We start from the raw sequence: 25299 nt of genomic DNA on the forward strand, positions 1-25299 counted from the left end.
ATTTTTTACAGTAAAAGAACAGAAAAAATACCCCACTATGTAAAATAAAACCAGGCAGGGAAATCTTAACAGTGTACGATCACGTCTCACCAGAGCTGGCTTACTGTCTGTCTCCTACACCGTCTCCATCTCCGTTCTGAACTGTCACCCTCTCAGCTTTCCTACTGTCTGTCTCGACTAGACGGTCTTCCTCTGAGCTTTCCTACTGTCTGTCTCCCTCTTAGCGTTTAAAAAGTTTTAAAATTCATACCCTTTGTCATCTTAGTCATTAAGTAGTTTGCTATGGCCAAAACTATAGCAGTTTTAGTCAACCAGAACTAAACAAGTTTTTTTTTTGTGTGAGTAAATGCAGATCAGTACTGTAGTGTGCATTTGTAACCCCCACCACACTCCACCCGAAAAAAACAAAAAAAACTGAAGAGAAAGAGATGAAATGCACTTATTTTTTATTGGTCCAATTATATATCCAAAATCATTTGAGGTAAAGATAATTGCATCAAAACGACATCAATATACAGCCTTATTTATAATTACAAGGTGATGTTATTATTAGCTTTAACATCGAAATGTACATCAGGATTCGAAGCGTAAACAATGCACACTGGAGAGGGAAACGTAACAAGATGATTTAAGCTGGGATCACACTGTAAAAGTAAAAAAGAAAAGAAAAAAACATCAGATTAGTAACTTGTGGCCACAAATAAAAAATGGCCCCCAATGGCCACTGCAGGGCTCCGTAGATTGTGAACCCTCCATGGCACAAATGTGCAGCTTTCCACTGCTGTTTGAATTCTAACCACTTAAAGCCCTTTATCACTGTCGGGTAGAAACCTTGTTTTGTATGTTTAAAGTAGTGAAAATAGCCTATCTGCACGCTCACAACGTCTCACATCGCGAGGCGTTGTGAGCTTGTAGATCTGCTTTTGAGCGGCACTCTTGTATGATGAAACAGGGCATTGATTTACAAAAACAAAACCCCCAAAAAACATGAAAACTTGAAATATGTAGATAGGAGGTTTCTGCCCGACAGCAACAACATACTTCTTTGACCGGAGTCTCCTGGGGGTCTGAACTATAGGCTCCCCCCTCTCTTTCTCCCTATCACACCAAAATCTTGTCACCAAAAATAAATGATAAAAAAATCGACAAACTCAAAACGTGCAAGCTTGTAGATCTATTTCCGCCGAACGTTGGCCCCCAGAATAGGGACACTGGTTCATGTGGTTAATGACCCTTCATCCATCCGGTTTAGACAGCAACGCAAAGTGTCATGTCACGCCTGAGATACAAAAACAGGACGTTCAGAGCTTCTGTTGCAGTGTAAATCTATCCAGAAGACATGGAGAGACGGAGACATTTTGGCTTTAGAAACATTTGGGTTGAAGATACACTCCCCCCCGCCTTCCTCATTGTACTGTACACAGTAAAATCCTCAAGTTAGTTTTAACTATATAAGTGTAACAAGTCTAATATCCCCACTAGCAGCCACTAGAGGTCATGCAGCTCCTTACACCGACCCAACCGGATCAAAGTTAGTTTTGCTATCCTCTCACTAGTGGGGTTATCAATGAAAAAAGGCAATTTTAATATTATTATTAGCAGCAGAATTATATTCATTGAATGATGCGCTAGAGGAAAGGTCTTGGGGGGGTGACCAAAATCAATAGGGTTCATGCTGCAGCCTGCCTATTAGAGATGAGACATCTTGTGTGCAGTTGACATTTTGCCCTGACGGTGGTGTTAAAATAACAGTCATAGTTATTAAGCAGTAGGGTTCATTCTCTCTGGAGCAAGATGGCACTCAGCAAGTTTCAGGGCAATCTGCAATTGAGATTTTTGGCCTAATGGTGGTCACCAAAATCACAAATCAGTATGGGTCATCCTCTCCCTTTTTAGATGATGTTTGGGTCCATAATCAACTTGTAAACAGAGGGACAGAAAGACATCGCCTCCACAGAACCCTGCTGTCAGCGAGGCAATACATGTTCAAAATGTAGGTCCATCTACTCTCTCAGTTAATTTAACTAATTTGTGTTCATTTGAAAGAGTAAAAAACCTGCAAGGGTCTAATGAGTTATTTTTGTACTGATGAGTTTTAAGCAAATCTATTGTCAAAGACGTTTCCTGCCTTCAATGCTTGAGATGTTTTGTACCATTACCCAGAGATGCTTAAAGGGAAGCCATGTCAACATAAACCCCCCCCCCCCCCCCCCACAGCTTTGAGATAATTCTCTGAACGAACGGTACATATAAAGTTACATATACTCCGTATGTATGGGGATATACAGTATAACGCATATTGTCAGTAGAGAAATTCTCACCCATCCATCCAAACTAGTGCATGCTCATGTGCGGATAATCTTATTAACTTCATTTACACCGATAGATATAACAATTAATTCTTCAGTATTAATCTTCATAAACAGTCTAATACCCAGAGCCAGTGAGTAAAACTGACCTATAAAACCTTATAGTTTTGGGTCACTTTCCAAAGATGCAGGAATTGCGTTTTTCTCAGAAAACTAATACACACATCCTTTATGTGTGAAAAGAGGCCTGTACCTTTGTAACTATTGCCTATAATTATTGGATTTTAATATTAAGAAAAATCCTTCTTGTTAAAACATGACGGGAGTGTGCATAAACTCTAATAACCTGCTTAGAGCGACAGAATAACAATAACATGAAGCATTCATTTAATACCCCCCTTTTATCGAAATGTAAACTGAAGTGACATTTACAGAAAAATGGTCTATGTTTATGTACGCTATTTCTAGACAACATTGTGGACAGACAATGACATGTAGCGATACCGCTATGACCCTTTAAAGCTCAAGAATCCATCCTAGCAAAAGGTACAAAATAGCAGATCTACAAAACATAGTACATCTACAAGCTCACAACACACTTTGAGCTTGAAGACCTGCTACTTTTAGCCATGAACGGCCATGTCTCTTTTGAGCCAATCGGTGTACAGTGGAGTAGGGGTGGCCGCATTATATTGTATTTCTCACTGTCAAGCGTTAAATTAACATGAAGGATTTTACTGTGTGACTTTGTGGCGACCATGGCTGAGATGCTAAAACAGTGAGGTGAAATAGAATCCTTTTTTCAAAGCTCAACATTCTTCACATCACCCTTATGTGATGTGACACCTCACATCTGTCATCTGTAAAGCCAATACTTTAAGTTTATACCACTCTCTGCGAACAGGTGGTACTGTTTCGCTGTTCTGTTTTAGTGCTGCGGATTTACTCACCCTCAAAACATGAACATAATTGAACCCAAATCCTCTCTCTCACGATCAGTGCCTTCTTTTTCGTTTGTTTTTAAATTAAATTACACAGTAAAAAAAAAACAATTCTCTACACGTCAGTTCCCTGATAAACACCGACACCCAACTCAGACACTCGGTAGTGTCGTCATCGAAAAGTGTAGCTTAACCTCCTTCCTTTTCCCTTTTTAAAGGTTCCTTTTCTAATCTCCCAATAGCTGATCCTCCAAGGCCCTGATGGCAACAGTAAACCAAGTATTGTAATCAGATGCGTTTAAGAGTTCTGGAACTAGATGTTTTCTCAGAGAACATCTAGTGAAACTTGACAATCCCAAAGTCAATCCAAGACATTGGGATCCATAGGCAGCTAGCAAAGTGTTGAACTCTGACGACCAATCAATAGATCAAAGTCAAGATGAGGCCCAAAGTCAGGGTCCACTCACCTGTAACAGACCATGAGAAAACTGGCACTAAAAGCCTGGTTTATGCTCTGGTATCAAAATGTCATGTGACATGTATTTTCGTTGAGCGAAACATCGTGTGACACTTCCCCGGCCAAAGCATGAACCAGGTTTAATGCTGGAATAAAGCTATTTAACTCATTGAGTGCCCAAATTATTATTATCTATTTCTGGCCATTACGATTTTTATTTTTTAAGTAAAAAAAAAAGTGCTCAGGAAGCGAGATACAGCCTTTTTCAGTTATAAGTTAAACAAGGAGTGGATGGAGCTGCAAATCTTCAGATAATGATATCTTGGGTTATTTTTGAGTTTTTGTCTATTTTTTTCAAAAACACGTGAAACACGTTAATGGCATGTTGCACCATAGCGCTAAAACACGTGAAACACGTTAATGGCACTCAATGAGTTAAAGCACTGCTGTAACAAATCAACACAGTGTTCTCAAACTGCTCCAAAACATTAAGTGATTCAAAAATCTATAAATCCAAAACCTAGGAACTTTCTCTCGAACTTTCTCCCTAAATCTGAATTATTTTAAGCCATACGTAGGTCTTTTATCGAGGTCTGTCAGTAAATCAATAGCCGCCCATTTCTCACACAACTTTCTGACCAATGTAGCAAAGTGAAGGAGATGTCATAACATACTTGCACTGGTTAAATGGCAAGTTTTTGGTACCCAGACAAAGTCAACCGTACATTTTGCTGTTTTGGGGTAAATTGCCCCAAAAGCTTCAAGTTATATTTAAGCCAAACCTATAACATGGGGATTCAACTTGCCCTCCTTGAAAGAAAAGCCAATCACCTCTTAAATTCCAGTGATTTCATATACAAAATTCAGACCTAGGTATCGGAAAAGCCTCGTGGATGGAGGATTAGTAATATAATGCTTTTAGGGCAGTGGCTCTCAAAGTGGAGTCCAGGACAGGCACCCCAAGTGGTCCTTGAGAGGGGTTAAATGGACCCTTACAGGTCTGTAACTGTGAACATCTGGAACCAAATGGACCCCTTTCATCTGTACACTCTCAGAGTTACGGGGGTCCTTGAAATATTATTATTATATATTTGTTTGAGAACCACTGTTTTAGAGGGGGTTGCATTGTAGATCCTCACTGAAACAGACCTTCATGCATCCTGTGTCAGGACTATAAGTTCAGCTGTGGCTTCAGGGTTCTTGTGGGTCCCCAAAAGATGACATGAACAAGTGTTTCCACAAGTCTAGGTTGGATCCAGCACTGTCCTAGTAAAACGGACAGAGGACGTTAATCAGAGTTGTCCACTCAGACACCGTGGTTAACGACATGTAGCGTGGCAACCGACTGCAAGCGGAGAAATACAAAATACAAAAACTTTGAAGACAAAAACAAAATCTGTACATAGTACGTCTTCTCCTCCTTTTAATTCGCTCTCTCCATCTTCTTCTCTTCTTTTCGTCCTCCTCTCCGTAGCCATGGCAACTTGCAAGTGCATCGCAGTTGACCGCTACATGTGCGGGGAGGAATGGGCTCACAGAGATAGACAACCCCTCTGTCCAATCACCCCGCTGGAGAGGGCGGGGACAAAGTCCAGCACTTTAATCTGCTATCCTTATCGGCCCCTTTTTTCCTTGGCTTGCTCTCTTGAGCTGAATGTGTGTGTGTGTGTGTGTGTAAGGGACAGGGGCAGCAAATGAGGAGAAATTAGTTTCAGTTCGTGTCATTTGTTTTGTCCTTGGTCTGCTTCTCTTGAAGCATACTGATGAGAGACTCCCATGATGTCTGACACTGAGAGAGAGAGAGAGAGAGAGAGAGAGAGAGAGAGAAATAAATATGTCTTGCTGGGTTAACCCATTGAGACCTGAAGCCGATTCTACATGTCTCCTAAATCTCAACAGTATTCTGAAAAAAAAAGTATGTTTCTATATCAGTGGTGCTCAATCTTTTTCATGTCAAGGGCCCCCAAAATTATACGTTTTTGGCGGCGGACCCCCATCAAAATATTTTGTTCCAGGGACCCCCAGAAGCAAAGATTTGAGTTAAAAATGTTCGCTTTAAAAATATATATATTCAAAGATTTGCACACATTTTCACGATTTAAAAAAAATAGCAGATCTACAAGCTCGTAGCGCGGCACTCGGTGCTATGAGCTTGTATATCTGCTATTTTTGAATAGCCCAAAGTGTAAAATAATGCTTTTTAGCTCAAATCTTCCAGACACAATTCCAGGTCTTAATGGGTTAAGTAGGCACGTGAAAAAAAAATACTGTGACAGAATTGTGAACTAAAAACAAGATTAAGCATTTTTGGGTCAAAGTCAAGAAGATTGTGCAGACAGTACCCTTTCATAGTAGTTGACGTTCTTGTCAGCCATGTCAGTGAGGAGCTGTTTGAAGTCTTGTCTCTTGTTACTCTGCCAGCGCTCCCAGTCTGCCTTCAAGTCAGCATTGAAACACTCCACTCGGTCCTGGCATTTCTCCACCTCCACTGGCACCTGGAGGGACACGAAAAACTACAACTACAGGAGCCTATAGGGGGCATAATGCAGTACTACAAATAAAGAGTTGATGTCAAATCAGGGCATTCTGATTAAATCTAAAGTATGACTTGAGTGGTTAATCAGACTAATTGATTTAGTTGATTATAATAAATAAAAAAGAAGAAAAACATGCTTCTTGATTTTTTGATTAATCAAAAGCTGTTCTCTTTCAGGAAAAGGAAAGAACCTGTGTTCCAGTGGATCCAATGTAGTTATTATTTAGTCCCCAAGCTCATATTACTTTTGAATTGTTAAATATGTATAAAACCCACAGACTTAACCACTTTCACTTTAAAAATAAAATAAAAACTAAATTGCTACTTTTGTGCGACACTCTTGGGCATTAACTTGGACTGAGTGACATCAGTGTTGTTTTTCTAAGTGGGAACAAAGCAGATATATATTGACAGAGTGATATGAGATGTTTGAATAGTCTTACAGGCGTATTGTCTTCCTGCTTGCGGAGCACAGCTGTCTCCAGACGGCCCTCGTATTCCGCTTGGCTTTGGTCTCGCTTCCTCATAACGTTCTGCAGCCAAAATAAAAGCTAGAATTCAATGTCACATCGGTTTAGACTAGATGTTTGTTTTGTCTAGGAAATCTCTTTAAAAATGTAGCAAGAGAGAGACAGAGACAGAGAGAGAAAAAGAGAGAGAGAATGAAGCTGAAGTTGCGAAACAGACTTTTTATTTTGTTATATGTTTTGACAAATGTTGGGCACATTTAGTTTGAGGTTTGGCACTATTGTAATTCATTTTATGTGAAGAATTAGGCATTCTAATAACAATGATGAATCAGACTATGCTCGTGGAGTACGAACGCTTCGTGAATGAGGCCCACTGACTCTATACAGAGGACATTGACTCACCTTCATTGACTCTATGTAGAGGACATATTCTCTGAGGACAGGAAGGAAGTCCTGACTCATATTCTCGCTCAGGTCCTCCAGCCCGCCACAGCCCGTCGTCACACATCCGGCCACACCCTCCAGGGGACGCTGGAGCTCATCCTCTGACCCGGCCCAGCTGGAGTACACTGTCCCATACTCACGAAGTTCTGCTAGGTACTCTGACGGGAGAGGGGGATGGACAGAGACAGACAGAGACCGATATGGAGGGACAAAGTTGAGAATACATTTTGCAAAACAGTGCTCAAATACTTGGATTTAGCTTAGTTCATGTCAATGTCGTATCCTCCCCCGCTGTTTGTCTGTATATCTATCTTGCTGTTTGACTTTGAGTTGCATCTGTTTATTACTGTCTCTCTTTGCCTCTCAGTTTCCCCATCTATGAGATCAGTGGTTCTCAAAAGTCCGGTCCCGGGACCCCCAGGGGTCCTTGGGGGGGTTCCAGGAGGTCCCCAGCTAATTAGTTTGAACTCAATTATACATTGGCTATTTGAAAATAGCAGATCTATCAGCTCACAATGTTTATAGATCTGCGGTTTTCAAAACAATCTCTAAAAAGTTTGAATATTTTTTTAAACAACAGCTAGTAGATCTGCTATTTTCCAAAAATGTTGCTTCAACAACACAAATCTTGTATGGGGGTCCCTTGCACAAAATATTTGTAGATGTGGGTCAAATACCTATTAATTTGGGAGTCCTTGATATGAAGAACCACTGTGTCAGGTACCTGTCTGCTCTTTGATGATCCTCTGAGCGATGCGGTCGATGGTTCCTAGTTTCTGGCTGAATGTGTCCAGGTACTCTCCCATGGCACAGAACTCTGCCGGCCGCGCACGCAGCTTGTACCCGCCTGCTACCTGCTTCACCGACTCACCCACCTTGGTCAGCAATGCCAGGCCCTGCCTCTTGTTTAGGTCCTAGACACACACAGTCACACACACACACAGTTATATTATGTTAATATATGTTATGCCATGCGATGCAAGAGTGCGGTCTAGCCAACACCAACTCGGGACTCCTGAATCGCTGCCCTCCTCCACACTCTCCTATCTAGCATCAGTGTCTTGAGCTCTACAGTGTTGTTAGCTAAGCTGTCGCACCGCAGTGCATCTACGTAGGCGGTGCGCTTCTTGCCTTTCCTGGCTTTGCCGTGGGTTGGCTCCCACAGTGTCAGTTTGCTTGCCTCTAGTTCCGGGTGCCTGACGCAGTGCCCTGCCAACCTCATCCCTCTCTCTCTCTGACTTTGTCTGTGACCCCGTGGTAGGTCCCCGTAAAGGACCACATTTCTAATGTGGTCCGTCCACGTGACACCTAGTGCCATTCGTAGCATTCTTGTGTAGACTCCATCGAGGGCCCTTTCCTGTTGCGCTGTGAGGATCTCAGCCCCATACAGCAGTACTGACTCCACTGTAGCTACGAATAGCTATACGGTATAGGCACATACATATAAACATATTATAAGTAATCAAGTAAGTATGTTTACACACCAAGACTAACACACTAGCCTAGTATGGCATTATGGTATTCTAAGTGATACTTACGTTATCAGTATGTATAGAGTGGGGCCTCATGATGTTTTGCTAAATTTAGCTGTTAAATACTGTGTGAGCGAGAGAGAGAGAGAGATAGAGTGTGTGTGTGTGTGTGTGTGTGTGTGTGTGTGTGTGTGTGTGTGTGTGTGTGTGTGTGTGTGTGTGTGTGTGTGTGTGTGTGTGTGTGTGTGTGTGTGTGTGTGTGTGTGTACACCACGGCAGAAGTGCACACTGCTTTATCTACATTATTATATAACATGGCTGGCAGGCAGGCAGACAGACAGGGGTGAAAAACACAATGGGCCGTATCTTACACCCGGCGCTAGACAGTAGACGCAGCATAATTATCATTCCTAGTTTACAACTGCCACCATTGTCATTTTCACACCCAGCACCCACGTTGTAAAATTATCAAATGTTTTTGAGTTAATCTTGGGCCCACGGCGCAAGATGACATTGGCCGTAGTCTGGTGCATTGCTGTCTAACGTACGTACCAAAGAGCAACTGTGCACAATAGTGTCAACTGAAAAAATAAATAACTCTCAGACAAGTTTCAAGTCTCTTCAAGTTGATTTGCAGACCATACTGAAGTGAAACGAATGAAAACCAAAGGCTTCTTTGGAAGATAAAGAAAACGGTCATATGTCATATTGTCGTAATGTAATGTATACAGTACATGCCTTCTAGCAGTGAGATAAACATGCAAAAATCTTTCCCTAAACATTGGCTTGCGCATGCTGAGGCCATGGACTAAATGTTTATTGTTATATATGTAGCAGAACGCTAATTCATGCAAATGAGGAGCTGGCCAGTCAACGCACTTGTCAGCGAGTTTTTGAGTGGATCATTCACTGCCGACATGGGTTGTACTGTACCCTCGCTATTGTCTGCTGACCCTCGTGTAGCTGAATGTAGTGCTTTTTATGTGGCCAGTTACCTTGGCAGAGAGGAACGCATTGAGATGAGGGTTGAAGGACAGGACAGGGTGGTCTGCTACTCGCTTCAGAAACTTGTCCAAAGCCTTCCTCCTCGTCTCCACAAACTCCTCTGAAAAACGATCTACCACTCCCTTCATCACAAACTTCTCTGGCAGTGGCTGCAGAGATAAAGTAAGGGAGAGGATAAAAAAAAGTCAACAAACAGGAAGTAGAGAACAGGGGCAGATGAATAGTTGTTTTTTCGCCTTCATTAGAAAGCATAGTCCATGGTCATGTGACCTACTGGGATGAGATGGGTTGGTTGGCTGTCCTCCAGTTTCATCCTCAGCCAATCAAAATCCTGGTATCGCCGCCTGAAGCAGTATTCTGGCAAGTCAAACTCTATCCGCGTTGTCTGAAAGACCACACACACACACACAGAATAATTGAGAATAGCATTTTTTATATATATATATATATATATATATATATATATATATATATATATATATATATATATATATATATATATATATATATATATATATATATATATATATATATATATATATATATATATCAATGCATATGTACTGTATATGTATCAATGACTCGAAGCGAAAAAGTATTTTTTTGACTAAATAGATTAATCTGATTAACCACTTAAGCCCTATTTTATACTTTCTATATATATAATTTCTGAAAATCATCTTTTTTTTTATATATATAATCGATTAATTCAATTAACTGTTGAGTATACGTTATTCTGTCTGCAGTGACCCTACAAATCAAGTTGCACAAGGTAACACTATGACACTTTCTAAGTATTACATTTCTCATTTCCTCAATAATTTCTTGAGCACAGACAATTTCTTGGAAGAAAGGAAGATTGCAGCTTGTCACAATTGCAAAATTCAGCAAAAAGAATTACCCTGAAATATTGACTCATCTCACAATACATAAAATAGGCGCACGCGCACACACACACACACACACACACACACACGTTTATATTACTATACTTGTGAGGACATCAGAATTTTAAAATGGCGATTTTATTAATGCAATTTTTTTGGGGGCTATTTTTAACCCTAGCCCAAAAGCCTAAAATAACCGATCTACAAGCTCATAACGCGTCGCGCTGCAACACATTGTTGTGAGCTTGTAAATCTTCTATTTTCGGTGTGCAAGAGCACGACACGTTGTGAGCTTGTAGATCTGCTATTTTTTAACAGGCACGCAATGTCTAATCCTAACCTTCTCCTAATTGTAAGCCTAGCTCCCCAAAATATATATATTTTTTTAACTCTTTTTTTATTGTCAGTTGTGTTGCAGTATTATATTTAGCATCACATGAAAAATAGTTACATTGCCTAACCATAAAACAACCATTTCTCTTGTGAGGATCAGGAAAATGGTCCTCACCATGTCTATTTCTACTATACTTGTGGGGAGTCTGGGGACGTCTGGCTATCGCAAGTCGCAAGTATAGTAATACACGCACACGCGCACACATACTAAGTGATTTGTCATTGGTTTGTCATCAGATACATGAGGAACTGGGCGGGTCGACCAGTCCAGGTTTGACCACATTTCTGTCTGCAATCCAATGGTGTGTTTTACCGTGTTAAGCTATATACGTACTGGGACCTGCAGAATATTTTTGTAGCCAAATGATATCATGTGATAGTTTGGCGTCTGAGGTGCAGGCTTATGTGCGGCTATTGTCTTGAGGTGATAATGACCGCTGGCCATTGGAGTTTAGAAGTAATTCACACATTAACTACTTAACAATAGAGCGGTTATTTCATTCGACGACCACGCACGCATGTGCGTGTGCACGTGCTGTGCGCGTGGGAGGGAATAATTATAGTATGCCCTCCGAAAGAAACGAGAACACATCACTGCTGCTATCCTGCCAATTCAAAAACACACACAAAGACAGACAGACAAAGGAGACAAAGTTACTGTAGTCGATTCATTCCCAACATGTCTTGATCACCCACACACACACAAACCATCTAACACCTTAATGTTAAAGACTCATGTAATTATCACTCAGTGTTTATCAGGACCTGTGATATTTACTTAAGCCCCTGAGCAGAGTCGCAGCATTGTGCCCCTAGCAACAGTTACCATGCCACCAGCAGCTAATAGCAGCTGCCACCAGTTTTCTTTTTTGCCATTCTCACCACTAAGGACAAGGACTCAGAATCAGCATTTAAAAACTATCCTGCTAAACAACCGCCTTAGCTGAAATCAATACTAATTAGTTTTTTTTTAGTGGCAGGCTGGCAGCCACAAAGTTTATATATAGCAAGGGATCCTCAATTTCTCCTTAGAGATAAATAAAGTTTTGTTTTGTATCTTTCCTTATACATGGTGGATAGTTTGTGGGGAGATTAAGGGGGATAGACCTTGTGGTTTTGGTGGAGGAGTTAAGTAAAAACTTACACCAGGCTGAGTTATTTGCTTGTCGTTGCTGTCGGGCAGAAACCTTGTATCTCCCTATCTCAACTTTTTACAGTTTCGTAAATTAATGCCATACTTCATCATACAAGTGTCGCACAAAAGTAGCGACAATAGCCAATCTACAAGCTCACAATGCATCGTGATGCGACGCGTTGTGAGCTTGTTGCCACAGGTGTAAGATGAAGTATAAATCACTATTTAATCACTTAAACCCTATACTTCATTGGTTCTCAAAGGGGGGGGTCCAGGGACTTAACGGACCCACAGGTCTGTAACTTTGAGAGTATATATGGAAACAATGGTCCATTTTGTTCCATTTGTACACTTTCAGAGTTTTGGGGGTCTTTGAAAAAGAAAATGGGGAAAAAAAAAATTGAGAACCACTACTATTACTGCATTTGCTGGGGTCCCCTTAATTTCTTTCCTCTACATCAAATCTCTTCAGAAAAGAAAATTGGTAATCGGAAATTTTCGCTAAATGTTCTACTATTATGTCATGCCCAGAATAGGGACGCTAGGGTTCTTCTAGTGGTTAATCTCACGATGGTGCCAGCAGCAGTAGCAGACCTTGGTGGAGACCCTGTAGGTGATGTAGGTCTCCATGGTGGACACGTGCTTCTTGGGATCGTCGACGGTGACAAACAGGTCGCGGGTCTCCGTGGAGGAGGCGTAGGGGTCACACGATCCTTCCGCTTCCGTGTCGTCGTCCAGCTGCAGCCTGTTGAACAGCGAGGAGGCCGAGGAGGGTCTGGACGTCTCCACTGGCGTGCCGTTGGTCAGCCCCACTTCCTGTTAGGGAGGGAGGACACAGAGACAACAGTGATGTCACATTGAGAGGTTGCCGTGGGAATGATGGAAAACAAAGGGGCAATAGAAAATGTTACTGACGGATGACGACTGTAGTTTGTCCCTTTGTCAATTGGAGCCTTGTTGTTTTGTTTCAGCATGGCATATGAACACACACACACACATTTTAATTCCTTTATTTTAGTCCATATTTATAAAAAAATAAAAATACATTACAGGGGCCCAAACATTTTTCAGCCGCTGTTGATGCCATACATACTGTACTGGAAATAACATGTGTGTCAGTGCATGGCTTCAATCTAGTTTACAGAATGTAAACAACAGAACGCACGCGCACACGCACACGCACACACACACCCCTGACCGGCTCTGGTCTAGCACCCCACTGTTCCCATTGTGTTGCGCTTCGTCGTTGGGTATTCTATTGGCTGCATGCTTGCCTCTCGGCGCAGTGACCGTTCTGTTTTATACTGGCTACGTGCAGTTGCTACCTCAACTCGATCAACTAGGTGTCAGACAAGCTAATACACAACAAATCGTTGTTCTTTGTATGCTGGCTGTGGGTGTGAAAGAAGAATCAAGTGCTGCTATGATAGACTGACTGACCAGGGATCAGATTACTGCAGCCTATATATGGGGGAACAAAGTTGTTCCCCGTCAGTGATAGCCGAGAGCGAACACTCAAATTATACCTCCGTGGAATCAAAGTGCACCGTGGCATGTGTGATCATGGATCCGATTCCTTATTAATCGAGGTGAAAACATGCAATTTAATGTCATATTGTCAATGCCTCTTATTGTAGGTTGCTACAGCATGGAGTAGGCTATAGCTGACATCTCGCCATCTGTGTTAGAGCAGCATTTTAGGTTTGTCGGGTCCATAAAATAATCGGTGCGTCTTTCTTTTTTCTTTTTTTATGTCGGCTCCAATCGGATCTCGGAACCAATTTCAGAGGTCCGTTTTACATTGCGTGTTGCCTTGCTGTCGTTAACACTTAACCCTTTACTTGTAGTTGACCATATTCCCATGGGCTCTATACCTAGGCCCTGAATGTATTAGAAAAAAAGACACTTCACCCAGGAAAATAAAGAGGACAGTCACTGCATACAACTGTGCTATTACTTTACAAACATTTTGTTGAGAACAAAATGTTCTAGGAGCTGAATTAAACATTTGTAAATTAATCTCTGTGGTGTGGGAGATCCCCTTCTCCTGGATACTCCCCCCCCCCCCCCACAAGGATTGTGCTTTCACAGAGAAAGAAGGCGAGGACCAGACTATGTTTAAACTGATGTGTTGCTTTTGTAAAACTTGATACGTTCCCAGTGCCCACCAAAACTGCTCCCCTCTGTCATTTAAAAGTATGAGTGTCCTTTAAAATAAAACCCAGATAGCCGAGTGGTTAGGACGCTTACCACATAAGCTCTAATGCCATGACAGACAGCGAGTCGCCGGCATGTCACTCCCCTACATTCTCCCGCCTTTCCTGTATCGCTACACTGACCTATCTATTGTCTAAAAGCAGAAATCCCCAAAACATAATATAAAAATATATATGTAAATACAATTGTATGTTGTGATCTCAGGGTCTGGTGTTGCCGTCGTCCAGTGTTTTCTCAGTTGGAATTCCAACTGGGCCAATCAGCGTCCTTTGATTGCAATGACAGAATTAAACAGTGAGTGCGAGGCCGTTTAAAACAACAAAAGCGCCCCGGCAGTAACTCTAGCGGATAGAATTGATGTCGCTATTGAAGCGGTTTTGAAAAGACTCCCAGGAATAATTAAGTGAAAGGAAATTGTCAGGCCCACCATCTACTGAAATAGGACATTTTATCTCAAAGAGTTCAGTTTTACACCAAATTGGGTGACCTGTTGAATTCTGTGACTGGCTTGAGATTGGTTAAGGGGATGAACTAATTGCTGAGGACTCCCTCTTTCTCGGAAAACAGCTGTAATAGGAGCACTTTCAAAACTGAATAATGAAGAGAAATTCAGGCTGAATATCAGGCTAACCAAGCACCTGGTTTAATGAGCACAACTTGTAAATCAGTTGAAGCTCGACCAGTTTGTGTGCTGCTGAACACTTTTATAACATTATAACTCATAGCCGATGCTGCATGTCATCAATAAACCTTCGCCTTACTTTCATCACAGTGAAACCTGAAAATAAAAAACAACAATAGGGCTTCACATTTCTATAATTTTCTTAGCGATTAATCTACCGATTACTTTTTTGTTTAATCAAATAATCTGAAGAGCATTTATTTGTGATATTTGCTTAAAGGTAGGGTAAGTGATTTGCTTTGGTTAAAATAAGTGTTAAATAGCTCTATATTCTGATAGTACTCATTGCTACATTGCTATAGAGTGTTTGTTCAGTATTAGGAGTCTCCTTGTCTCTCCACCTCTTTATTAAACAGAAAATGCATTTTCGTTTCAGTTTCAGTTTCATTTCCCATTTTATCCAACCAGGACAGAGAACTCAATCAGGATATAGATTAAACAAGTGAAATTGGAAGTGATGACACTAAGAAATGAGCAGACACAATTGGAACTGGAACACTACATCAATTAAGCTTAAAAATGGGTACTTTCTCCTGATTGGCTGAGATTTTGACACTTACCGAAAAATGTATTTTCTGTTTTATTAAAGAGCTGGAAAGAACAGAAAAGGACAGTTTTTTTCTGTTACTGAAAAAACACTCTATAGCAATGATTACTATCAGAATATAGTATTTTAACCTTTTAACAAAATACTTTTTGTTTTAACCAAAAAATATCACTTACCCTACCTTTAATTTCTTATATATCAAAAAATCAACACAAATAAATTGTAATATTATTAGTTACTATTTTAGCTATTTTTTAATCATTTCGCCTACATACCCAAAATGGTAGGTTGAAAATGGTTAACTGTTGCAGGCCTACTGGACTTCACGCCCATGTATGCTACTTGATTAAATCGCTGATTTATTAAATTATTCTTTAGAATTCATTAAATCATTTAGTTTGATTAACCGTTGCGCCCCAACAAAACAATAACATGGCATTGTCATGATTAGAGTGACATCACACAGCTGTTTTTCTATTTGCATTCTCCACACCCACTTTTACACCCTAGAATGTTATCGTGATAATCAAAATATGTTTAAAACTCCACTTCCACCCCTAGCATCCATGTTCTGGGGGGAACATTAGCCAAAAATAACAGATCTACAAGCTTGTAGTTCAGCTATTTTTTGGTGAAGAGATTTGGTGTAGACGAAAATAGCTGTGCAAGTACAGTCAACTTAGGTCCAGTGTATGATGGACAATTTCACGATAAACTAAAATCCCTTAATCCCCACGATATGATTATTGTGAGCGTTTTTTATCGACAAATGATAATAACGAGTATCGTCCCATCCCTACAGACAACTATCTCAGAATGCTACATATAGGATAGGGGAAGCGTAAATAGTGTGAGCCAACTTTCTTGTCTTCAACTCAATCAGCGTTGAAACGAAAAGTGCCACCTTTCTCTTTTGCACGAGGTCACACACACATACACACACACGCACATGCACACGCACATACGCTGCTGTGCTGACAGTGTTATCTTGACACTATGGTGCTAACCCGCAGTGCTGTGTGATGGTCAACATTAATTGCATTGCATCTTTACTTCTTTAGCCTCTCTCTTACCATGAATTATGGAAAACAAATTGCCAGGATAGTTACCAAAAGGAGAGTGAGAGTGAGTGTGAGTGTGTGTGTGTGTGTGTGTGTGTGTGTGTGTGTGTGTGTGTGTGTGTGTGTGTGTGTGTGTGTGTGTGTGTGTGTAAATGGTACCAATCAGCAGTTTGGCAACATAAAACCATATTATGTCAGGAGAACTAGGAGAAGGACTACTCCAGGTATCATATAACAGTAGTTTAGTAAAAAGGACATTTGCCTCCAAAACGTAGTGGAGTAGACTCGTAAATTGGCAGAACTTCAAAATGGTACTTATATACAGAGTAGTTAAAATGTAGTTACTTTCATCAAGCAGTGCTTGAGAGATGAAAAAGGGATGTGATTCACTGATCAGCAGCCTGTGTGTGAATGAATAATGTACATATCTGTTAATATTAGATGTAGATCAGGGGTAGGCAACTTTAGGCACGGGTGCCAACATTGGCACAGCGGAGGGTGATCACTGGCAAGTGTGAGAGAGAGATTTTTATTTTAAAATAAAATCTTTTAAAAAATTAAACTAAGTCCCCTCACATTTGTATGAAAATTACATCCTGCACCTAATATTCTACATTCATTTAAACTCTGCGAGCAACTCTTAGATCCTATTTGTAATATCTGGAATCTAGAGTTGCAATTCCAACCCTTGACAGCCCATACATCTAAACAGAAAAACTATTATCATATGATAATATCATAAAACATTATCACCTGCACGGAATGTATTGACAGAAAGTAGCTCATAACATAACATGTCTATGTATGGTGGATTTTTATGAAACAAAAACTTTGCAGATAGAAAGAGGATAATTCAAGCTTTCCGTACAGCTGCAATCTTGGTGAGTTTAATGTTGTTTAATAGAATCAGATAGGACCTTTCTGTTTGGGTGTATGGGCTGTCAAGGGTTCATATTGCAACTCTAGATTCCAGATATTAAAAATAGAATAGAGTTGATATTAAAAATAGAATAGAGTGGCTAGGAGATAGCTCTGAGTATAATGGTCATTACAATGTCCTGATGTGAACGAACATATTTCAAAAGAAGGAGAAGAAAAATGAATAAAGGTTGTTATGCATATGGACAATCAAAATATGTATTTTGACGTGGTGTCATAACTAAACGTAATGTTAATTTGGCACACTGACTCTCAAGAAAATGAAAACATGGCACTTCGTATGTCCATACGGCTGCCGACCCCTGATACTGTAGGTGAATGTACCTGGTCCTCCTGGTCCTCCTTGGGGCTGCCAGTGGGGGTGATGTGGCGGCTGGAGGTGGCATCTGGCCCCGGGGAGGAGAGGCTCTGCTCCCCCGGGGAGAGGCTCTCCTGGGCGGACAGCGGGTGGATGATGTCCGTGATGGGTCTCTGCCCGGAGCTCTTCGTCTGTCCTCTCGGAGGAGCAGCGCCGACGCTCATGGTGGAAGAATAACAATAATAACAACAGCAATAATAAATAATTATAAATAATAATAATAATGATGAATGTATGTTGTGAGTGTTTCTTCTCGGCTGCTGGGTTGCAACGCTGTTATAGTTTCGATGGGGTGTGTGTTTTTAACACTCCACAGTACGACGGTGTCGCGCCCCCCCAAAAGAAGAGATTTACAAGCCCACAGCCGCGTACCAACGCGTCGCGGTGCGAGGCGTCGTTGGCTTACAGATCTGTTGTTTTGGGGGCGCGCGCGACTCTCGCGAGAAGACGCTTCGCGGCCGTTGGTTGGTTCTCGTCAGCTGGTCAGCTGACTGAAAGTGTGCGACTGACTGCGCATATCCGGAAGTAGAACGAAAACAAACATTAAAAGTTGCGTCACGTGACCATTATTTACATTGACCTTATTTGTAAATACATAGACCAATTATTTGTTTACTAACATTGAGCCTGGACGCACAGGTGATTGTTTCACGCAATCAATTCCCAACCTGTTTCGGGGTGCACTGGTTTCAGCACACCCCAACCCCCTCTTGTGTGTGTTGGCTAGTGAGACGCGTCCTAACGAGACCTGATATAATGGGTTTCGTTGCGCGCATACTGGCTGCACGCAGCCAGTATGACGTCGTCTGTTAAGGGGTCTATTTGTGTACAGATTATGAAAAATATTATTAGACGTATTACAACAACAAGAACAACATTGTATTAACAACAACATTTTCAATGTCCAATGGTGGAAATTACTATTTTTTTAATCTTAAGTAAAAGTATCAATACTGCAATGTAGAAATACTCTAAGTAAAAGTCTGGAATTCAAAATTTACTCGAGTAAAAGTACAAAAGTATTGGTATAAAAATGTAGTTAAAGTACCAAAAGTAGAAAGTACTCATTACGCAGAATGTCCCATTTGTCCTCAAATGCCCCCAAATTTTCAAATGTATAAAATGTATAAAGATCATTTGAAAATAGCCGATCTACAAGCTCACAATACGACACATTGTGAGCTTGTAGATCGGCTATTTTCAAATGGCAAAAAGTGGTTAATGCATGTTTTGTAATAATAACCAAAATCTACAAAGTAACTAGTAACTAAAGTTATCAAATAATAAGTACAATATTTGCCTCTGAGATGTAGTGGAGTAGAAATAAAAGCATTAAAAATCGGAAATACTCCAGTAAATTAAAAAAAAAAGTGTACTTAAGTACATGCACTTGAGTAAATGTACTTAGTTACTTTCCAGCACTGATTGTTAACGCCATTGAACTATGTTGTAGAGTTTTATTTTGAAGTCCACGACCGGATATGTTAATCCTTCTCAGTGTACATCACTTTACATTGTAGCATCTGGAAGAAAGGATAACAGTGTGCTGGATGATATAGTCAAATAGAACTCATGTCTCATACATGTGTGTTTGTTTGTTGTAAAGTGACCGTTATGGTTTTATGAATGAACAGGGCACCATAACGTAGTCAGGTATCAGCCATTCAGCCTTATAATCTGGGAAACGTTGTTTTATCTACAGATTCTAGATTGATGAACCGTATGGATAGAATCTGATGATATTGGTCCATCATGGCTGCTAATCCTCCAGGTCAGGGTAAGAATATGTTTGTGTAGCCTTGGATCAAGACTATCATAGATGTATTTAAAGTACATCTATGATAGTCTTGATCCAAGGCTAATGTTTGTGTAAAGCACGTTGAATTGCCTCGTTGTTGAAATGTGCAATACAAACTTAACTAAACTTGTGACAATAGAAGACGTACAAGCAAGCACATCCAAACCCCAGAATTAGAGAGTAAACTTGCCTTGCCTTTAACACTTTTTAAATGATTTTGTAATTCTCCAGGTCATGATGAGGATTGATTGATTGAATACTTGATTAACAGTTTGCGAATAAGTGCAGTGGTACTACGATTTTACAACGATGCTAAAAGGATAACACAACAAGCCATAGGGCATAGAGACATACAATAATATACAAGTCAAGTCATCATCATGACTTGACTTAGCCTAACGGCATAATTGCCGTTAGGCTAAGATGACTATTAGGCTAAGATTTTCTAGGACCAGTTATAAATTGCAGACAGGTGCTCTTTTATGTAGCTCCGACGGAACCTCTCCCTCCGCTGCTCCGAGATGAGGTTCCTCGTTAGTTACTGCCGTCTGTTTTCGAAATGGTCGCACGTCGTCCACTTTACATGTTTCTTACCCCTTTCTGCACATCGTATCCAAAAAGTAAAGCATTTCCGCCACTCTCTCAGATGTTTGAAGTTTTAACGCGCCATAAAAGCCATCCAACGGGTTGAAGAAAGTATTTAATTTGCCTCGGTTTTCATCCGGTTACATGGTTTTTAAGACATTGCGCAAGAGTTGCGCCCGTAGAGATAACATTACTTTTTACCCTACTGGTCAAATGTTGAATTGCATCTTCTAATGCAAAATATTATGGAACCGGATGAAAACCGAGGCAAATTAAATACTTTCTTCAACCCGTTGGATAGCTTTTAAGGCGCGTTAAAACTTCAAACATCTGAGAGAGTGGCGGAAATGCTTTACTTTTTGGATACGATGTGCAGAAAGGGGTAAGAAACATGTAAAGTGGACGACGTGCGACCATTTCGAAAACAGACGGCAGTAACTAACGAGGGACCTCATCTCGGAGCTATACAGCGTACAGCGGAGGGAGAGGTTCCGTAGGGGCTATCTTTTATGGTGCTTTTTTGAAGGATGGTAAGGAGTCACACTTTTTTATGACTGTTGGTAGTGCTGTATATTTCATAACATAATCATACATAAAATAGGCCAGAACTTGACTTATTTAAAAGGTTAAAATGAGCAAAAGGTTGACCATTTGCTGGGAGAGACGGCCCCAGTAACAAAATGGGTGCCAGTCTGTCTAGCCTTCACATGTTTATTTAAGTCAGAGAGCTAGCAGGAGGAGATTTGAAGACAATCTGATTTAATCAGTCACACCTTGAAGTTCCTGCCTTTTGTTCTGAAGCAGAAGTTACAGGTCTTGAGTGTGAACCCAAAACAAGGGACCAAGCCATTCTTTTGTCTTAATTTGAATGAATTTCAATAACCATTGTTCCCCTGTGATAAGGTGGCTGGCCACAAGGCAACTGGGAAACTGCTGTGAAGTCACCTCTTGCTCGGATTCATTTTGCATACCTGTGTGAATAATCGTACCGGTTTTTAGCAACTGGCTTAAAGCACAAAGTTACTCCTAAAAGGTTATTAATTCTGTGTAAAAACATATACTGAAGTAAAATGAACAAAGTCTTTAAATATGGCCTGTGTGATTTTAACTAAAGTAGAAGCCAGGAGAAGTAAAAGTATCCACTCTGAATTGATTCCTAACCCTAAGCCTCATTAAGCAACTATTGTTTACAGATGAATAAGAACATGATTCTTGGTACCATTTTAAAGTGTATAATGTGCAGAGTATTAATCTCATAATGAAACGTAATTGTGAAATGTGGTTCTGTACTGAAAGCATATTATTGTGGAATTGATTTCAAGGCATTGTGTGACCCTATTAAAATGCACAGTGGGCTATCCGCTCGGCCATGACGGATCAGCCTGTGATTGGTTGAAAATGAGGACAGGAGGGGCTCTGAAACCAAGGAGCCTATTTTGAAATCTAGAGTATATATGCGCCTGTTGAATGTGAAAGCAGTGTGCTGCTAATCCTGGACCCTTTGCAGTAACCTTTATGCTCCTTGTCGACAAATAAAGACACGGAGGAACCTTATCACCACGGATTAGTCTCCTTTGTCCTGCATCCCCACTAAAGGCTTGCGTTTATTCCACGTTATTTTAACCGCGGTGTGTTACACAAAATATTCAACAGTAGCGCATTCCACAACAACTCTAGTTTTATGTCCATGCAGAGACCAGTAATAAATCTTTTGGTGCGAGAGATTAATATCAGATTGTTTTTCTAGAACTGCTGTTCTATTACACAATTCTTTTTTAACGTGACACACAGGGCACAGTCCTAAAAACATAAAGGATTACATTCAGCCAGGTCTACAAGTCATGATCAACATGGGACATAATCATGAACTGTATATCTGTATATCATTCTATGTATATGTTGTGACTCCGTCAACCTCTTTTCAATGTCTCCTCTTAATTCATCGGTTTCTTTCTTCACTGTAGCTTTTCAGAACAAGACCCGTGTTGCCATCCTGGCGGAACTCGACAAGGAGAAGAGACGACTGCTGCAGTCCAGTGGGTCTCTGAACAACCCTGGAGCCAGGTGGGGCTTTAACCCATTAAAACCTGTGGCCGATTCTACAAATACCTTCTAAATCAGTAGTTCTCAAACCTTTTTGTGCAGTCCAGTGGGTCTCTGAACAACCCTGGAGCCAGGTGGGGCTTTAACCCATTAAAACCTGTGGCCGATTCTACAAATACCTTCTAAATCAGTAGTTCTCAAACCTTTTTGTGCCAAGAAGGACCCCCAAGGCCAATGTATTTGACCGTGGACCTCCGTCTGAAAATGTTTTGTGCCAGGTACGAGGTACCCCCCAGAAGAGAAGATTTATGTTTTAAAAAAATCAAAAGTATTCAAAACGTTCCAATTTGAATCCAAAATGATTCAAACACTTTCTTAGCACTCCACAGTACGAGGGTGTTGAAAAATGTTCAAAAATAGCAGATTTACAAGAATGGCATGAAGTGACGCGCTGCGATCTAGGATTCAATTCTGGATTGAAATTGGAAACATTTTAATACTTTATATTTGTTTTTAAACATAAATCTTCTCTTCTGAGGGTACCTGGCACAAAACATTTTCAGATTCGGGTTCACGGCCAAATACATACCATTTTGGGGGTCCTTCTTGGCACGAAAAAGTGAGAGCTACTGATTTAGAAGGCATTGTGTATCTGCTAATTTGTAACCCCAGCGTTCATATTCTGGGGGGTACGTTAGCAAAGACATTAGGTGTAGACGGGGAAAAAGCAGTCGAAGTACAGAGCTGTCTCATGTCCAATTTAATACATTGGTTAATGTATAGAACGGCCCAGTTAGTATATTTTATATTGACACCTTTAGAGTCTAGGATTATAGCCCAGTAATTAAAGACTGAATGCATATCATGTTAAAAGAAATCCATAAATCCTTTGTTTATTCTGTGATTTGATCCCTTGGTTAGTAGAATTTTAAGAGTGCACGAGTCGTGCCAAAGGCCAAACACACAGTGTCATATTCTAATGACAGATCAATATTCTCAACAAATACAGTCATCAATCAGAATAATGTACTACTATATTATGCTTATATTATTTATGTAGAGCCTTTACCTATAAGCCTACTGCGAGGGGCAACTGGGTTGAGCTGAGTTAGACGCGTGCTTGAAGAATTCAATGTCCAGAGTGCTTGTATAAATTTGGATATTTCAATCCATGTATTGACCATTTAAACCAAAAAATATATAAACAAACTCTTAAACAAATGATACTGAACGCCGACCTGTACGGCACATCAACACCACACGGTCAAAAACTGTTTGGCCTTTTCCCCTTGCACACCTGGGGCTCGTCATCCAAGGCCAAGTATAAATGGGTAACCACCCCATTTATATGTTCATGGTTCCCATGGTGACAGACAATGCCACACCTCTCCTGTGGTGGTTGCCATGGTGATTGAAAATGCCACACCTCTGCACCGTGAATTAAAATAAAACAAAATAAACAGAAAAGCATTTTGGCTCCAACAATTTATATATCACTGACATTATGAGAATTATTGTCCTCTTCCTGCTCGTTCTCCCTCTCTCGCAGTATCTCTCTCTCCAGACCTAATCTGAAAGACTTCAGGGATAATGCAGAACAGCAGCACATTGCTGCTCAACAGAAGACTGCCTTACAGGTGAGACACACACACACACACACACACACACACACACACACACACACACACACACACACACACACACACACACACACACACTCCATAGCAGCATTTGACATGATGAACCGCTGCTGTGCTCGAATGTCCTGTCATCTGCATGATTATCACAAATAGCTTTAATAGCCGAAACAACGGTTAACATGGAATTCTCATTGTTATGATAACGATTAAATTCAACAACTTACATTACTGCGTTGTCACACATAGCCAGGAGGATCAAAAGACCAACTCTCGTCACCAAAGGTTGAACTATTGGAGATATGAAAATGACATGTCACGATTATTGTGGCAAAAATTATTGTGATTAACGATATTATCGTGATAATCAAAATATACTTAATTCATTCTAGTGTATGACGGAGGACAATTTCACGATAAATGAAAATCTCCACGATTATTGTGTGTTTTTTTATCACGATAAATTAGCCACGGAAACAGCAGATCTACATGCTCAAAGCTGAAAACCAATGCCTGGCTATACTGACATGTTTAAGAAGCACTACTAAACATACCGGTATACATTTATACGTGTATCTTATGATTGTGTGTGTGTGTGTGTGTGTGTGTGTGGTTTTCTTGCAGCATGCACACGCTCACTCGTCAGGATTCTTCATCACACAAGATTCTTCATTCGGAAACCTCATCCTGCCTGTTCTTCCACGCCTGGAGCCTGACCCCGTGCCCACCTGACAAACACATTTATTTAAGTTCTACTAGTTTAGTTTTGGTTAGACACACACAATCTTTTGAAGACACTTGAGCACTCAGTAGAGTCTAAGCAAGGGTGCGTTCAGAATACACTCTGAGAAGCTGGAGGGCTCTCTGGTCATTCAGAAATTCAGAGCGTTTCCGTTCAAAGATTGAGTGCAGTGCTCTAGACAGTATTCAACATGCATCTACGTGAAAAAAAAACGGGTAATAATTATTTTTATACATGGGATGAACTGAATAAATGTTCATTTAAAACATGTCAATGTTCGTTAATAAGTATCTCTGATGGTTGCTAAATTAACTGATATTGGAGCACTCTATGATGCCGGATTCGGAGCAGATTGTCAGAGCGTGTTTCCGAACGCACCCTCTTCTAATTGTTTGTGTAAAGAGCATTTGACAACAAACTCTGTTTGACAAAACCTTTTGAGAGATCTGCTCTTGTACAAGTCCCAAGTTTTTCTTTTGTGTTATTTTGTTTTCATATCTGAATTATGGATCAGCCTGGCTCAATGATAATAAATTGGTTTGTGTTGAGTAACTGTGTTTTATTTCTGTATCACTCATGGATTCTCACTTCTCTTTCTTTATTATGCTGCATATCTTTGAAGTATAATCAATTTACATTTG

The 25299-nt window shown here is 40.5% G+C and overlaps 2 protein-coding genes across 3 annotated transcripts; one reads left to right on the forward strand and one right to left on the reverse strand.

Moving 5' to 3' along the window:
* Positions 1-461: 461 nt before the first annotated feature.
* On the reverse strand, positions 462-18139 carry snx30 (sorting nexin family member 30). Its single transcript, XM_084047369.1, has 9 exons — positions 17820-18139; positions 12644-12865; positions 9909-10019; positions 9625-9783; positions 7882-8071; positions 7116-7315; positions 6687-6776; positions 6050-6202; positions 462-5496 (listed from the first exon to the last, which is right to left on the reverse strand). The coding sequence occupies exons 1-9, from the start codon at positions 18015-18017 to the stop codon at positions 5419-5421; spliced, it is 1401 nt and encodes a 466-aa protein (XP_083903495.1). The 5' UTR covers positions 18018-18139; the 3' UTR covers positions 462-5418.
* A 1228-nt stretch (positions 18140-19367) lies between these two features.
* On the forward strand, positions 19368-25204 carry inip (ints3 and nabp interacting protein). 2 transcript variants are annotated; one of them, XM_084046666.1, is made up of 4 exons: positions 19368-19630; positions 22201-22300; positions 23829-23916; positions 24541-25204. In XM_084046666.1, exons 1-4 carry the CDS (start codon positions 19606-19608, stop codon positions 24646-24648), a joined length of 321 nt encoding a protein of 106 aa, XP_083902792.1. In that variant the 5' UTR covers positions 19368-19605; the 3' UTR covers positions 24649-25204. The 2 variants fall into 2 exon arrangements, with proteins under 2 accessions (XP_083902792.1, XP_083902793.1); XM_084046667.1 differs by having other exon boundaries at positions 19368-19624.
* The last annotated feature ends 95 nt before the right edge of the window (positions 25205-25299 follow it).

Source organism: Gymnoscopelus microlampas, assembly GCF_963454915.1.
Source record: "Gymnoscopelus microlampas genome assembly, chromosome: 21".
NCBI classification, from domain to species: Eukaryota; Metazoa; Chordata; class Actinopteri; order Myctophiformes; family Myctophidae; genus Gymnoscopelus; species Gymnoscopelus microlampas.